Source organism: Alternaria metachromatica (genome assembly GCF_023757995.1).
Source record: "Alternaria metachromatica strain BMP 0045 chromosome Unknown scaffold_2, whole genome shotgun sequence".
Lineage (NCBI taxonomy): Eukaryota > Fungi > Ascomycota > Dothideomycetes > Pleosporales > Pleosporaceae > Alternaria > Alternaria metachromatica.
This window is the reverse complement of record NW_026055493.1, coordinates 593,174-607,851: the sequence shown is the minus strand read 5'-3', so window position 1 is coordinate 607,851 and position 14,678 is coordinate 593,174. Positions and strand designations below refer to the sequence as shown.

Genomic DNA, 14,678 nt, shown 5'->3' with positions numbered 1-14,678 from the left:
TGGATGAAGGCGGCCCTTTCTCCGCCAAAACTTAAAATCCAGGAAACTCAAAGTTGACCCTATACGACTCAGTGGAGCGAAACCCGCAACCTCGTTCGAGCGCGGTGAGAAGCCGTTCGGACGGGAGCGAGTCTTATTTCCTGAACTACCTAGGATTGCGTGTGGCCAGGATAAGCTGGCGGCGATGGTGCGACACGCGAGGCACCGGTAACCACAAGAGCCGGAAAGCCTACTCGTAGATTGCGCAAGGAACTGTAAATTAGAATGACAGAGAACACTCGTGGAACACTGTGGCATTGAACTTTCGAGCTCACGGAGAAACTCGACATCGTCACGCGGGTGTCCTGGTGGTTAGCTGTTGAGTCGGCCACGCCAACTCTTTCGCTGTCCTGAGTAGCGCATGACACATGGCGCAACCTTCAATTGCAGATCCGGATCGCCTGCAACATCAGCAGTAGGCAGCACACTTCCGTTGACGTGATCAAGGATATCCCCGCGGAAGGTGCTGGGCGTGGGCAAGGGGAACCATCAAGCCTTGATCAAAGTTCAGAACCGGGCCTATCCGTGCCGATCTTGTGTAAACTGTTGAGCTGTGTGAGGCCTGAAAATGAACCTTCAGAGAGGCTTGAAGCAAGCTGGTGAAACTGTCGCCATCACTACCAGCCGCACTGAGCTAGCGATACGGCACCTACGTCGCCGCGCTGAGGCCACGAGAATCATGATAGCGAACGATGTCAATTCCTGCTTTCACCTGCAGCAGTGGAATTGTCACAACCTCTACAGCCACAGCGACGAACGAAATGGCGAGGTGAATGAAAGTATTTTGAGATTGAAGGACAAGATGCCCAGTCGACATTGGATGAAATCGACAATTCTATAAACCTGGTACTTCCCGTCCCTTTTACCCGCCAAACGCCCGTAGATGCAGCAAGCCACAACGCCATAACTCATGCGACATTGATCTCGTCATTTTTAACTTCAGTCGTGCATCTTCATTTCCTCGAAATCATCCAGCAGTTGATCCATCGGAATCTGCAGGCCTTCATCCTCATCGTCACCAAGACTGCTCTCAGTCTCCATGGCATCTGCGTCGCGCTGCTTCTGTTCCTGCTGCGCCTTGTATAGCGCCATGGTAGCGCGCAGGTCTTGGTCCTCCTCGACGTCCTGCAAGAACATCTCGAAGTCGCGCTCCATCTTCTCCTGATCTTGCTTACGGGGCAGCATCTCGCCTTCATCCTTGTTGATGCGCTTGACGCGCCAGTTGCGCTTGTTCTTGTTCTTCTTGGATCGCTGGTAGTACTTCTTGACAAGCATGACATCTGGAATAGCGGCCGCGTACTTGTTGTTGTTTTCGAGAACGTCGAAGAGATCGTTGTTGAAGTTGGTGTTGCTGAGGAGGTAACCCATGACCGAGTCGCCGACGTGCAAGATACCACCAAGATGTGTGCGGCAGTAGTATGTTGTGTCGTTGACGCCCATGTCGGAGGAGCGGGCTACGGTGGCTTCGGCGAGAAAGTGGCGGCCGACTGACTTGCCCAGAGGCTCGATGTCCAGGACAATGAACTCGGTCAGTTCCTGTACGTCTGCGAGGGGTCGGAAAGGTGTGCGCCAGTAGATGTCCGTGGCGACATCGGCTGTCTGGAGGGTCGAAGGGTCGAGTAGTTGTATGGAGGTGCCGATGCGGGTGCAGAGTGTGAGGGGCGAGATGTTGCCGATCTTTTTTGCGAGGGGAATAGGGAGGACTACAAGATCGTCTTTGCAGATGGGTACGATTTCGCAGGAGAAGGAGAACTTGTAGTTTTTGGTTGAAGTGTGGATATCGTGTGAGATGAGCTCCTCGGAGCGCTTGATGTTGACTGGGATGACGGCCTTGAGGAAGTCGCAGAAGCCTACGGCATGATTCCGCTGGGAGAAGAAGAAGTCGATGCCGTCGTGAACTTCCTTGATGTTGATCGTGTCCTTGTGGGCTCCGTGCTTGAGGATCAACTGCTCCAAGTACAAGAAGGTCCTCTTGTGTGGCACCTTCTGGCGGATTTGCACACAAGCTCTCCATGTGTTGTGGGTGTAGCTCTTTGCGCAGTCTGGGCACTGGTTGTAGTTTTGTGTGTATTCGACCTCGAAGCTCTGCTGCATGATGGCGCCCTCGTTGATCTCGGACTGCACGGTAATCTTGACCTTGATCCTCCTGCTGTGGGGCTCCGTCCAGATGAAGCCGGCATCGATGATTCGCAATTTGTTCAGTCCGCGCAGTTTCTTCAGGCAGAGAGCGAGCAGTTCGCGCGATTCGGGGGCAGCGACGACCCAGGTGGTGGGCGGGGAGAGCCATCGGTCGCAGTCGCGGCACATGAGCAGGATTGCCTCGCGCTGGATGCCGCCCGTCACGTCCGTCTTGAGTTTGATGCAGTCGTAGCAAAAGGCGCCCGAGAGTGTGCCGTCGACAGGCGCGCCGCAGTCTGCGCAGAGAATCGTGGCCGAGTTCTTGGGCTCAGGCGCGAAAGAGCGCTGAGCATCCATCATGACGCCCTCCATGTGTGCGGTGGTGTTTGGATGTGAGTGGTTTCGATATTGCGCGTCACTCTAGGTATCAGAGGACCAAGGGAAGGATATATAAGGAGAGAAGTAGCGGTCGGTGTGAGTCGGACAGGCAGTGACTGCTTTGAAATTGGTGCCCCGCGTGCCCGATGATTTTCAAAAGTTCGCCGCAAGCCCTCTTTCGCCCCCACTAGCTCTCTTGGCAGATGCATCCCGCTATCCGGACCGCTGAAGACAATATATCAATGTTGTCATAGACACAGAATGAGCGAGCTTTCACTCTACAGTAGTGCCATTTATAACTCATGCGACGGATATCGTTTATACACGATAGCGTGCTGTCATCACAATGCTGGTGCTACAAGGCCAGACATGTGATGGGCAAGTTCACAGGACGCTAGTAGGGGCCCACAGTCGGTGCTACGAAACACCGATGTCATCTAGAAAGTCGAACTGCGCAGTGCCATGCCACCATTCGTGTCTGCTCTATCCACACCATGTCTTTCCCCAGGGCTGCCTCTTGTAGGTTCATCTGCAATGCCTGTCGGAGTACTCAGGTCCGCCAATCCACCTCAGTGCCCCGACCCAATGGCGCATCTGTGCGCACCGCGCCTTCGACAGTCTCACGATGCGCCTTCAGTACGAGTGCACTTCGGCGGGTAGACAAGACCGACCCTTCAACGGACGATCCCGGGTTCGCCTTTCTCGACGACAGTTCCAAGCCTGTTGTCGACGATACTGGATCCGAGGAAACCACAACATACCCTACTGAGGCATCGGAAGAAGCTGCGCTAGAAGTCGCGACCGAAGCCTCGCCAGCTAAAACGCCACCCTCTCAGCAAGACAATGCAATCCCGTGGTATCTCAAACAACAAGCATCGGTCCCGTCGCCCGCATTGAATCCCGCCCAGATCCCAGACCTCCCACCGAACCCGCCACCTCTCCTAGCGACCCTTCTCGAATATGTCTCCATCACGGCCGGTCTCGACGACTTGCAATTGCTCGACCTGCGAAATCTCGACCCTCCGCCTGCGCTCGGTCCCAAGCTGATCATGCTCATCGCGACAGCGCGCTCGGAAAAGCATCTCCACGTAGCAGCCGACCGATTCTGCCGATACCTTCGACGCGAGCACGGGCTGAAGGCAAATGCAGCCGGTCTGTTGGGGCGCAATGAGCTGAAGATCAAGCTGAGGCGAAAGGCCAAGCGCATGAGGATGTTGGCAAACGTGGGTGGGTCCGCGCCCGAGGGCAACATCGACGACGGCATACGCACAGGCTGGATCTGTTGCACACTGGGGAAATTGGAAGCGCATCCCGATGACACACACATGCCAGGAGATGATGTGAAACAGTTTGTCGGTTTCAGAGACATCAAACCCGGCGTCAACGTAGTCGTGCAGATGTTCACAGAAGAGAAGAGAGCCGAGACAGACCTAGAGACATTGTGGGGTGGAGTGCTAAGGACACATCAAAGGAAGGACAAGACCGCCGATGAAGCACTAAGAGAACTGGAGCAAGACATCGAAGATCTGGAAGAGGACGCCGAAGATCTTGATTATCGAACACAAGAGTCGCCGCAGGCAGTCAACAAGCTGCCCACCGAGCCTAGCAAGACTGCCAGCCCGCCCACACCCGCGCAACAGATACACCGACCACGTCCCACTCCTGGTGATTTCTTTCCGCCCGCTTCAAACCCAGAAAAGAGGAAACAAATACGCCGGTTACACACGGTTGGTCTCAGATGAGTGCACGAACGCTACGATTGAACGACTTGTACAAGATGTAGAAATACTGTAGAACTCGCTCCTGCGCGAATTGAAATAGTGCAGGACGTTACACTAAAAGAGACTTCAATGACACACTATAGTAGTGTTATGGCAAATAATTGGCTTTCATGATGTACAGGCAGCGTGGCAGCGCGCACGTAACATCGAGTATGATACATATAAAAACTAACAAAAGTAGAAACTACATACTACAAAGACACCAGCAGACCCCTCACATCATCACAGCCATACCTTGAGCGGTCTTTCCTGCCATACCGCCCAGGTCGAAATGCTGCACCTGCTTCATTGACCCTTGACCTCCGGAAACATCGAGCACTGTAATCGCCGCGTTGGTGGTTCCATTGCCAGGACTCAAGGCATAGACAAAGTCGCCTGCAGCGCGGAGATCAATGAGACCAGGATCGCCATTAGCAGACAGATCGAGCTGCATGATGATGCTCGCGTCATCTAGACTCATCTCCACAATACGATTGACGCCGACGTCTGTAACGAATGCGCTCTTTGTTGCATCGGAGATTGTGGCCCAACAGGTTGCTGCTTGACCGTCGATCTTCTGGGAGCCTTTGACTGTCGCTTGGCCTTGGGAATCAACCGACAGGACGGCCGCGCCAAAGGAAGCGTCGGTGACGAAGAGGGAGGATGGGTCATTGGGCATGATAGCTGAGCCGAACAGCACGGCGGTTCCTTCGGGTGAGCTGCGAACGTCTTTCTTTGAGAGAGCGGCGGCGCCGTTGGAAGCTTGCACTGCGTAGGTGGAGAGGAATCCCGTGTTGTTCACGGCTGGATCGCCCTTGACGGTGGTGAAGAGGGCGGACTCATCAGATGAGAAGAACGCCTGGGACACTGTGTTTAGGGGTCCAACAGGGGGAGTGGTCTGTCCGAGGTCGAAGGGCCGGAGGTCGTCCATCTGCCCAAGCCCTTGCTCGGAGAAAGGTGCGCATGATATTCCAGCGAGTGCACCCGTTGTTCCAACGCATGCGAGCTTGTTCTTTGCAGATGCCGCGACGGTGTTGGGGAACTCTCCAGGTATGGCCACAGGCTTGCCCGCGCAGGCAAGTGATGTGGGATCGTTGGATGATATAGTCATCATGGTAAGAGTATTGGAGCCAGCGTTCACGGCAAACAGGTTCTGAAACTCGTCAGTCCGACATTCTTGTCCATATTTTCCGGGCATGTGTAAAAACTTACGTTCCCAACGACAGTCAATGCCGACTGGCCAATCAGTGCATCTGGCGTCGCGGGCTTGCCATCTGCGTCAACAGCAACAGAACCCGCACCACCCGTCTTCATAACTCTGCCTTGCGAAAGCATACCATCGGCTCCAATGGGCAGCGCAACGACAGCGTTCTCGGCATCGTTAGTCAACATGTAGATGGCTTTGCCGACAGCAGGTTTTCCAGCACTCTGCTGCTGCATGCAACTCATGCCACCTTGTTGCTGTCCCTGGTGTGCGCCTGGACGGGGTCGTTGGTGTGGTGCTGCTACCGCCATCGAAGGAAGGAGAGCGAAGAGGAATGATTTTGTGAACATGTTGGCGGTGTAGAATATGGCGTCAAAACAGAACAGAGATTAATGGCGAAGTGTAAATGAGTAGCTTGAGAGCGAATGTATGGAGAAGGTAAGATAGAGAGTCCAGCTGATCTGTTGAAGGCCCCATCGTCAAATACACACCCTTCTCTTATAGAAACTGCCTTTGAGCCAAAGCCTCATACTATTGCGTTCCAAGAGACTGCGATTATTCGATCAAGATTCCCCAATCTGGAATGGCGTATAATTTCAGAGGACGACCGGGGGAGCAAGCCACTCCTACAGCCTCAGGCTGAACATCACAAGGATTCTCCGCACCACCCGTCGCTTGGTTTCAAGGAAAATGCAGCGCGAAGAGATGGCACATATCGGGTATGCGGTAAATACGAAACGGTGCCTGTATCAAGCGAGCGCTTCGTCGATCTATTGCCTGAACAAGCAAATTTGATTCTGAAGCAATTACTAGAGACGGCTAGCCTAAAATTCCCAGCTGAGGACAGGGCCAGGGCGCGCAATCTGACTTGTGACACCGTGTCTCAACTGCGCCCGTCAGACATGTCAACCGGGCCGTTGTCATTGGCGCGACATTTGGGATGGATACGGCATAATGGGAACACTAGACTTGGCATCTGCGCAGCACGCGCAACTTCGTCGCCTTGGTCGCTCTTTTCTTCCGAGAGACTGATTACCTATCGGGCTTCTGCACTTTGAGACCATAAGCACAGTGGCCCATTTCCGGTCTTCCTATCGGGTGGCTGACAGAACACCACGTCTGAACACCTGAGCACCATAGGCTGTGCACGTGATGAAGTTCACCTTCAAGCCTTTCAAAGGCGACAAGAGTTCTCCCGACGGTATGTCCAATCAGGACCTATAAAGCTCCAGGTACGGGTCGCTAAGCATGCATCTCGCTGTATTCAGACGATGGCGATACGCGTAATCCAGGACAAAGGCGGCGAGAACAGGTTCGACGAGCGCAGAAGTACGTTGCGCTTCCGTGTTTATACGTCAGGTGCTCTACTGAACATGAATCAGAACACATCGCGAGCGCAAAGAAGCATACACGGCTTCTCTCGAAAGTGAAGTAGTCCAGCTCCGCGCAAATGAAGCTCGATTGTCGCAAGAAACCAAGGCGCTGTATTCTGAGGTCGCTTTCTTGAAAGGTCTGCTGACTCAAAACGGCATTGCCGTACCCGATAGATCAAGAGTAGGACTTGCTCAACAGGAAGAGGGAGCGAACGTGGAGATTGAGAAGAGGATCGCTCTAACCGTTGGGCAAGAAGAGAACAAGAAAAAGAACCGACGGAAACAGATATACGTACAGCAAGTGTCTCAGCAATCGTTACGTAAGTACACTACGGCTGGGCTACGACAAGTGTTCTCAATCCGTGGTAGCTGACACTTGTCATGCAGCCGGCTCGGCACAGCTCATAAGTCCGCCGTTGTCTGGCTCCGCATTATCAGGGTACACATCCACTACGGGTTCGCCTGGTGGCTCTGCGATATGCATGGGTAACATGGACCCAGAGATCGTTGGGATGGACTTCGTCTTGACGTATGGGCGCCCCGTTGTCTTTACTCACTGCGCCTTCACTAAACTCCTACGTATAGTCTCGAGTCTCCTTGTTTACCACATATCGATGTGGCTTCGCCCAACACTGGCAGCTCTGACGCAGATACTTCTGCTTCGACCGGCCACGCCTTGACTGTCTCAGCATGCCTCTTTCATCATCATCCTTCGCCACCCGGGCAACGACAGTTCTCTACTTCGACTTGGGAGGTTCCACAGGCTAGTATAGACCAGCTTTTGGCACTGTCTAGTTGTGTTCCGCTCCAAGACGGCGAAGTCACGCCAGTACAGGCGTGGGATTATATCCGGCGACAAGAGGGATTTGCGGGACTGGAGGCATACAGGTGGGACAGCTTGAAAGAGAAGTTGGTGGCATTGGTGCGGTGTTATGGCTTCGGTGGTGTGGTTGAGAGAGAAGCTTTTGAGAACGCCGTGTTTGAGGCTTTTGTGGTTGGGAGGGTGTTCTGAGGAAACAGGGGCATCTGAACTGATTCTCTCTTTGCGGAATACGAATCAAAGACCGCAGATTGCGTACACCATTACGTCGGCTCTTTTTGTGCATGGAGATGGTAGTGCGATAGCGGCGAGGTGAGGGCTGCAGGGCCGCGACTAGTTGCCATGGTGAGGGTATTATTCCCGAACGCCCAGTCATCATCGCTGGCAAATGGCACGGAGGTCGTGTGTACGATACCTATTTCTTTCCACTCAGTTGGCATTCCATCCAGTCTTGTAAAAGTCACCGATAGTAACAACATTGTCCAAAGAGCCTGCTCCTTCTCTTTACTATTGGCGGACCTCGGCACTGAGGAGCCATCCTTGCATCATTCATCGTAACAAGCGAGATACGGATACGGGGTATGCGCGGTTCGGTTGATGGCGGACCTCTGGACCTGCGTCGCGTGTCGCTTCCTCAACTCCCGCAGCACGTAGCACGCAGCAACGGACAAGTCAAAAGTCTGCCCGATTTTGAGCAGCACAGCGCGACGCCAACCAAGAATGAAGAAAACTGGGGAAGGCAAACCCACTAAACGCTCCCGAAAAGCTTAGCCCTCGACTAATCGATAGATCGCCCAATCGACAGCCCCACACCAAACAACGACAGCAGCGTCATCAGCGCCTACGTCGCCACCTCGGGCCGGGCGACTTGTCAGCATAGCCACCCAAGTGATAGAAATAGTATAGTACCTGCAGCCAGCCGTAACCCGTAAGACACGCGTCCCGGGTTCCCTAAAACCAAGGAAAACAATAACTCTCCGGCTGCCCCGGAAACACTGCGGTTCTTTGTCCATTATCCACTCACTCCGCAACCAAGCTTTTGCGCACTGCCTACCAAGCACTGCGCTGAGAAAGCTTCGAATACCCATACATTCATTACCTACATTCGTTATCGACAATCAGCATGGTAATGTGGAAGGGTATTGTTTCTGCTGCCGTGGCAGCGCTAGCCACCAGCGGGGCAAAGGCAGCCAGTTACGACGACATACCAGACATTGAGGTCTATGGCCAACATTTCTTCTACACAAACAATGGCTCGCAGTTGTGAGTACACGCCCATTCTGCCAGTCTAGAGCACGATACTGACAGCATCCAAGCTATCTGAAGGGTGTCGCATACCAGCAGAACTACTCTCCCAATGGCTCGACAAGCGCCGATACGAAATACACAGATCCATTAGCCGACGGCGACGCCTGCCGACGAGACATTCCCTACCTCAAGCAGATCTACACCAATGTCATTCGCGTATACGCTATCGATCCGACCCAAAACCACGATGACTGCATGGAGCAGCTGGCCAGCGCAGACATCTATGTCATCTCCGACCTAGGAGAGCCTGGCACGTCGATCGAATCGAACAATCCAGAGTGGGATGTCACGCTGTACCAGCGATACACAGGGGTTATCGACGCGCTGAGCAAATATAAGAATGTCATCGGCTTCTTTGCTGGCAACGAGAACGTCAGCAGCGATAACCAAACGGCTGCCGCCGGATTTGTCAAGGCTGCTGTCCGTGACACCAAGACGTATATCCAAAACCAAGACTACCGCAACACGCTAGGTGTGGGTTACGCGACTGCCGATGTGCCGTCGCGCAATGAGCTTGCGCACTACTTCGCGTGCCAGCCCGGCGACTCAGGAAACAAGACCTCCATCGATTTCTGGGGCTACAACGTCTACTCGTGGTGTGGCGACAGCAACTACGCTTCTTCTTCCTATGGCGAGCGCGTCGATTTCTTCTCCGATTACCCCGTCCCTGTCTTCTTCGCTGAATACGGATGCATCGAAGGTTTGGATGACGGTCCCACCAGCCGTCCATTCACCGAGGTCGAGGTTCTCTACGGCAACATGACTGACGTCTTCTCTGGCGGTATCGTCTACGAGTGGTTTATGGGTGAAAACGACTACGGACTCGTTTCGCTCGCTGACAATGGCGCCAGCGTATCGCCCTACCCCGACTTCACATCTCTACAAAGCCAGCTCGCCTCCGCCACTCCAACTATTACTCAACGATCTGAATACACACCCACCAACTCGGCACCTGCCTGCCCCTCAGTCGGTGGATCATGGCTCGCGCAAGCCTCGCCACTGCCTCCAAACGTCAACCCCCAGCTATGCGCCTGCATGGTGGACAGCCTACAGTGCGTCTACAAATCCGACGATGACGACAAGTACGCCGACGACTTCAACTTCATCTGCGGCGAGAACGAAGATTACTGCAACGGCATTGCGCGCAACTCTACAACCGGTGACTTCGGTGCTTACTCTGGCTGCGACCCCAAGGACCAACTTGCGTTTGTCGCAAACCAATACTACATTGGACAGAAGAAGCGCGCAGATGCTTGCAGCTTCTCGGGCAGAGCTAGCATCCAGAGCGCTACCACTGCTGGCAACTGTGCCTCACTACTGAGTGCTGCAGGCAACAAGGGCGATGGCAGTGTACCTGAGGCTACGGGTAAGGGTACTGCGGCAGTGAGTGGTGGCAGCGGCAGCGGTGGTGCAGCAAGCTCCAGTTCTGAGGGTGCTGCCCCCAGCATCAACGCGCCTGGTTTCTTCCCCCACGGCGATCTAGTCATGGGCGCGTATGCTGTCCTAGCAGTGGGTAGCTTACTCGGAATGCTCGTACTATAAGTCAGCTGAAGAGCGACATGGTAATGTAACATTCTTGGATGATGTCAATGAACATATGCGGTTAAGGTGGGGGCTATCTTCTGGCGTTCATCATTTAGTGATACACATGAGCAATGTAATTCAACCTTTTTCTATACCTTGACAACTGTATATGCTGCGTGTGTCAAGTTGGAGTTCACCTGTTCTGTGAAGATGAGCACTTCAACCCTATCAAACCCGTCTTGCACGATTCATTACATCGTCAGACCAAGCTTTCAGTCACATGCGTATCACAATCATCAGAGATATCAAGTTGCACCAACTCCCGATACATTCTATGATCTACGAGCTGGCCTTTTCTTCTTGTTTCTTTCTTTCTTCGTGTAACTACGCTGCAGTAGCGCAGTACATCTTTGTTCTTGCTGCGATGGCATCGTCTCGTGCCTCGTAGCCCCTCTATACATTAGAGTGCCCAAGTGACCGTACGTACATAAAACCCTCAGAGATCAGACATATCACATCTGAAATCTGACGACATGCCAATCCTGACCTTTCCAGGGAGATATCGCTGTAGAAAAGGGAAGGCCCGGACCCAAATATACAGCATCCCCGACGCCGACGCTACGCTTGAAGCCAAGAACTGACATTATAACACTCTGCTGAAATCAATGTAAAGTTAATGGTTTGTGAACCCGAATACATTCAAGCTCGAAGATGAGCCCTTCAGCCGAGACTGTACAAGAAGCTAGTACATGTTGGGTGGCCCAGGACGACCAGGCTGCTGGCGTGGAGGTCCGCCGAATTGGCCATCGAACATCATGCGTGGATCTTCACCACCTCGCATACCGGGCATTGGGGGGCCGCCATAGCCAGGAGGTGGGAAGTAGCCAGGTGGGCCCTGCATGCCATTACCACCGGGTCCTCCCGGTCCGCCTGGAAAGCCTAATCCGCGGATACTGCCACCGGGCGGGAAGCCGGGAGGATGACCAAGCGGTGTATTGCCAGCTGAGAAGCTCGGTCCTCCAGGTCCCATTTGCTGAGGGTTGGGACCATTGAGGCCAGGTGGCTGGCGCATTGGACCGCCGAATCCTGGTGGTGGAGCAATGTTCGGCCGCTCTTGCGGTGTTGGCGGCATTCCTGGTTGACCTCGTCCGCCCATGTATGGCATATCCGGTACAGGCTGCGAAGGTATACCCATATTGGTTGGCATGCGCGGGTCACCTCCTGTGTTGCGGCGCTGGAGGCCCATGAGTGGATCTTCCGGGGTGGGATATCCCATTGGCATGCGCTGGTTCTTGGCTCGCATGGACTCCTGTTGTTGCTGTTGCTGTTGTTGTAGTCTTTGCATATGCTGAAGCTCCAATTGGCGATCGGCAGCCTCACGACGCAGCATCTCGTTCTCTGTGAACATACGAGGGTCTTCCATGAAACCTGGGGGCAGACCGCCACGACCCTTGGCCTGGTGTTGAGCAGGGTGCTGAGGCTGCTGTCTTGATTGCTCGAAGAAGGGCATGTTGTGACCTTCCTGAGATGGGCGAGGCAAGTTGTGACCCTGTACCTGCGGTGGTGTAGCGCGAGAAGGTTGTTGCATCAGATTCAATAGGAAGTCACGCTCACGCTGCTTCGTGACTTGATCGCGTTGCGTATCCTCGCGCTGACGACTGTTCAACAAAGCTGCGAGGTTTGCATCATGCGGGGCGTTACGTTGCGGCGGGGGCTGGTGAGAATAGTGATCTTCTGGATGACCAGAGTCAGGGCGTGGGGGTCTGAATTGTTCAGAAAGCGCATTCTCTGGTGACATGCTGTTGAAGCGCGATTGCTGTGAAGGTCGAGAATCCGGTGGACCGGCACGTGGAGCCAGAATGTGCTCCAATATGCTCTGCTGTTCGAGTGTCCTTGGAGGTGGTCTACCGTGCTGCGGATCCGGTGGCGGCGATTGCTGATGGAAGTCTAGTGAGATGCCTCCACCCTGCCTCATGCCGTTCGTTGGTGTTGGCATACTCGTAGGGGGTTGGGGTCCCGGGGAAGGCCCAGTGCTTACTTGACCAAGCATCTGGAGGATACGCTGGAAGCCTTCTTTGTCGGCATTGGCTTCCATGGCAGGTGCTGGCGATGCAGGTGCCGGGGCCGGCATTTGGCTGGGCGCTTGCGACTCTTCAGGCTTCGCAAACATTGTCATAAATCTCGACTTCTTATCTGGCTTGGGTTTCGCCGAGATGGTCTCTGCTGGTGGAATCTCTGCCGACTTGTCTCTACCCCAGTTGCCGAAGAGAATTCCCTGTGTAGGTTCGGCCGCAGAAGGCGCGTGCAGGGGCGCAGTCAACATAGGCGGAGCGGTGATTGAGACAGCCGTAGATATCTCTGCGGGAACCTCTCTTGATTCCTCCTTTTCGCCAGCCGGGGTATCTTTAGCCCTCATTTGCTCCTTCCAGCGCTGGAAGTCCTCTTGTGTGCGAGGCTTGAACTCCTTCTTCTCCACTTTGGTATCCATCCATTCTGGGTCTTCTTCTCCACGGTTGCCGCCCCTGTTCCACTCGCGGCCGTTGTCACGTTCGCGATCACGGTCTCGTTCGCGCCAACCGCCCTGTACGCCGGTCTTTGTACCCTCGTCTTTATCTTCGCGACGACCCCAGCGCGGCTCGTTGCGCTCGCGATTGCCACGGCGTGGGACTACGTCCATCTCAGGGTCCCCCTCATGCTTGTCGCGGTTTCGATCGCCGTTACGGTGAAAGCGCTCAAAGTCTTCCTGGCCCAGACTCTTGCGTCCTTTGACATTTGTCCAGCCCTCACCGTCCTCGCGTGGAACGCGACGGCCATTGGCGTAGCCCTTGTCCCGGTTCCGGTCGTTTTCGCGGTCCCGTGTCCACCGGTCGTTCTTTGGAAAGCGGTCGCCAACGTTGTCTCCGTCTGTAGAGGTGAAGCCTGTGCGTTCTTTTGTATCGCCTGTGCCCTTCGCCGGAGTGCGCGCCGAGAGGAAGGCTAGCTTTGGCGGACCGAGCACTGTCTCTTCGCCAGGTTCTACAAAAAGCGCGTCAATAGCGGCCTTGATACCCTGAACATCAGAAGACTTACGCATGCTCTGGCGCCGACCGAATTGGCCCATGGGGTTGATCAGCGGTCGCTGCTCATTTGGCGCTACCCCTTCTCCGTCCCGAGCGGCCCGAGTGCGACGCATAGTTCCATTGTTGTTGGCGTGGCCATTGTTGGTGTTTTGGTCGGCAGGCACATCCATCCATTGTTGGATTGAAGGTAGCCCGTCCGGCTTCTTGACGAGGGGAGACTCTTTCAAAGCCAACAGGTCAGCCTCCGAGTAGGTAGGCCCCCGCATTCTCGCGAGCTCAATGCAGCGCGAATGAGCAGGTGTGTGTGGGCTAGCCGAGGCTTGCTTTACTCAGGGACGAGAGGCAGACCGAGGAGCAGGCGGTGTAGTGTTTGGTTATTGGTGATGGGTGAGGAGGCTGTCCTGAAGCGGGCGGGTGGTGAATCGCTTGACTCGCTTGCAATTGAACAGTGCCCGCTCTGCAGCCCTTACGAGGACTAAATATGCGGCCTCGGTGACGGTTGCGGTTCAAAGAGACGTGTACGATGGCGTGATGCTGAGCGGTCGCAATGTAAAGGTTGAGCAGACGCGTGCGTGTCGCAATTCGTTGAAGGAGGTGAGGGAGCTCGAGGTGGGATGCAACGTGGTAGGGGTGTGCGGCGACAGAAAGCGGAGAAGAAACGGTTGCGAGCTCACTGCTGACAGCAGAACAGCGAGGTTGGGGTGCAAATGTCTTGGAGAGCTCTGGGATACTTGGGGGTAGGCAGCGGGTGTGCGGTTGATAGCGCAGGTGTTTGTTGTGGTTTTGAGTCCAGGTCGCGAGCGGTGCGGGCCTCTTCGAGAGAGCCCTGGGAGATGCGCGCCAAGAAGTGCTGCGGGAACGAGTGCCTAGCAGGTGCGTCATATTAGGGTCCAGCACATCTGACTTCAGCCTGCACTTTCGCTGAAGCCGCATCTTCACAGTAATCACGACATGATTGCGCATGGGAATCAGACCATATCGCGTGATGGTGGCAGCCTTGATTTTCGGCCAGGCAATCGCGCCACAAATGACCTTCAGATGACCTCTAGATTAGGAAGTCGCAAACAACGCCCTGCAATGCTTCCGAGTGGCTTC

The 14,678-nt window shown here is 54.5% G+C and overlaps 6 protein-coding genes across 6 annotated transcripts; 3 read left to right on the top strand and 3 right to left on the bottom strand.

Annotated features, from left to right (window-relative positions):
- Positions 1-978: 978 nt before the first annotated feature.
- On the bottom strand, positions 979-2,529 carry NMD3 (ribosome-binding protein; the record flags this gene model as incomplete). Its single annotated transcript, XM_049327982.1, has 1 exon — positions 979-2,529. One exon carries the CDS (start codon positions 2,527-2,529, stop codon positions 979-981), a length of 1,551 nt encoding a protein of 516 aa, XP_049192500.1.
- Positions 2,530-3,029: 500 nt separating this feature from the next.
- Positions 3,030-4,277, top strand: ATP25 (ATPase synthesis protein 25 mitochondrial; the record flags this gene model as incomplete). Its single annotated transcript, XM_049327981.1, has 1 exon — positions 3,030-4,277. One exon carries the CDS (start codon positions 3,030-3,032, stop codon positions 4,275-4,277), a length of 1,248 nt encoding a protein of 415 aa, XP_049192499.1.
- A 253-nt stretch (positions 4,278-4,530) lies between these two features.
- Positions 4,531-5,849, bottom strand: J4E83_001023 (uncharacterized protein; the record flags this gene model as incomplete). Its single annotated transcript, XM_049327980.1, has 2 exons — positions 4,531-5,448; positions 5,508-5,849. The coding sequence occupies 2 exons, from the start codon at positions 5,847-5,849 to the stop codon at positions 4,531-4,533; spliced, it is 1,260 nt and encodes a 419-aa protein (XP_049192498.1).
- Positions 5,850-6,770: 921 nt separating this feature from the next.
- On the top strand, positions 6,771-7,552 carry J4E83_001022 (uncharacterized protein; the record flags this gene model as incomplete). Its single annotated transcript, XM_049327979.1, has 3 exons — positions 6,771-6,828; positions 6,935-7,192; positions 7,260-7,552. The coding sequence occupies 3 exons, from the start codon at positions 6,771-6,773 to the stop codon at positions 7,550-7,552; spliced, it is 609 nt and encodes a 202-aa protein (XP_049192497.1).
- Positions 7,553-8,821: 1,269 nt separating this feature from the next.
- On the top strand, positions 8,822-10,542 carry J4E83_001021 (uncharacterized protein; the record flags this gene model as incomplete). Its single annotated transcript, XM_049327978.1, has 2 exons — positions 8,822-8,955; positions 9,009-10,542. The coding sequence occupies 2 exons, from the start codon at positions 8,822-8,824 to the stop codon at positions 10,540-10,542; spliced, it is 1,668 nt and encodes a 555-aa protein (XP_049192496.1).
- Positions 10,543-11,266: 724 nt separating this feature from the next.
- J4E83_001020 (uncharacterized protein) lies at positions 11,267-13,849 on the bottom strand (the record flags this gene model as incomplete). Its single annotated transcript, XM_049327977.1, has 1 exon — positions 11,267-13,849. The coding sequence occupies one exon, from the start codon at positions 13,847-13,849 to the stop codon at positions 11,267-11,269; it is 2,583 nt and encodes an 860-aa protein (XP_049192495.1).
- Between the last annotated feature and the right edge of the window lie 829 nt (positions 13,850-14,678).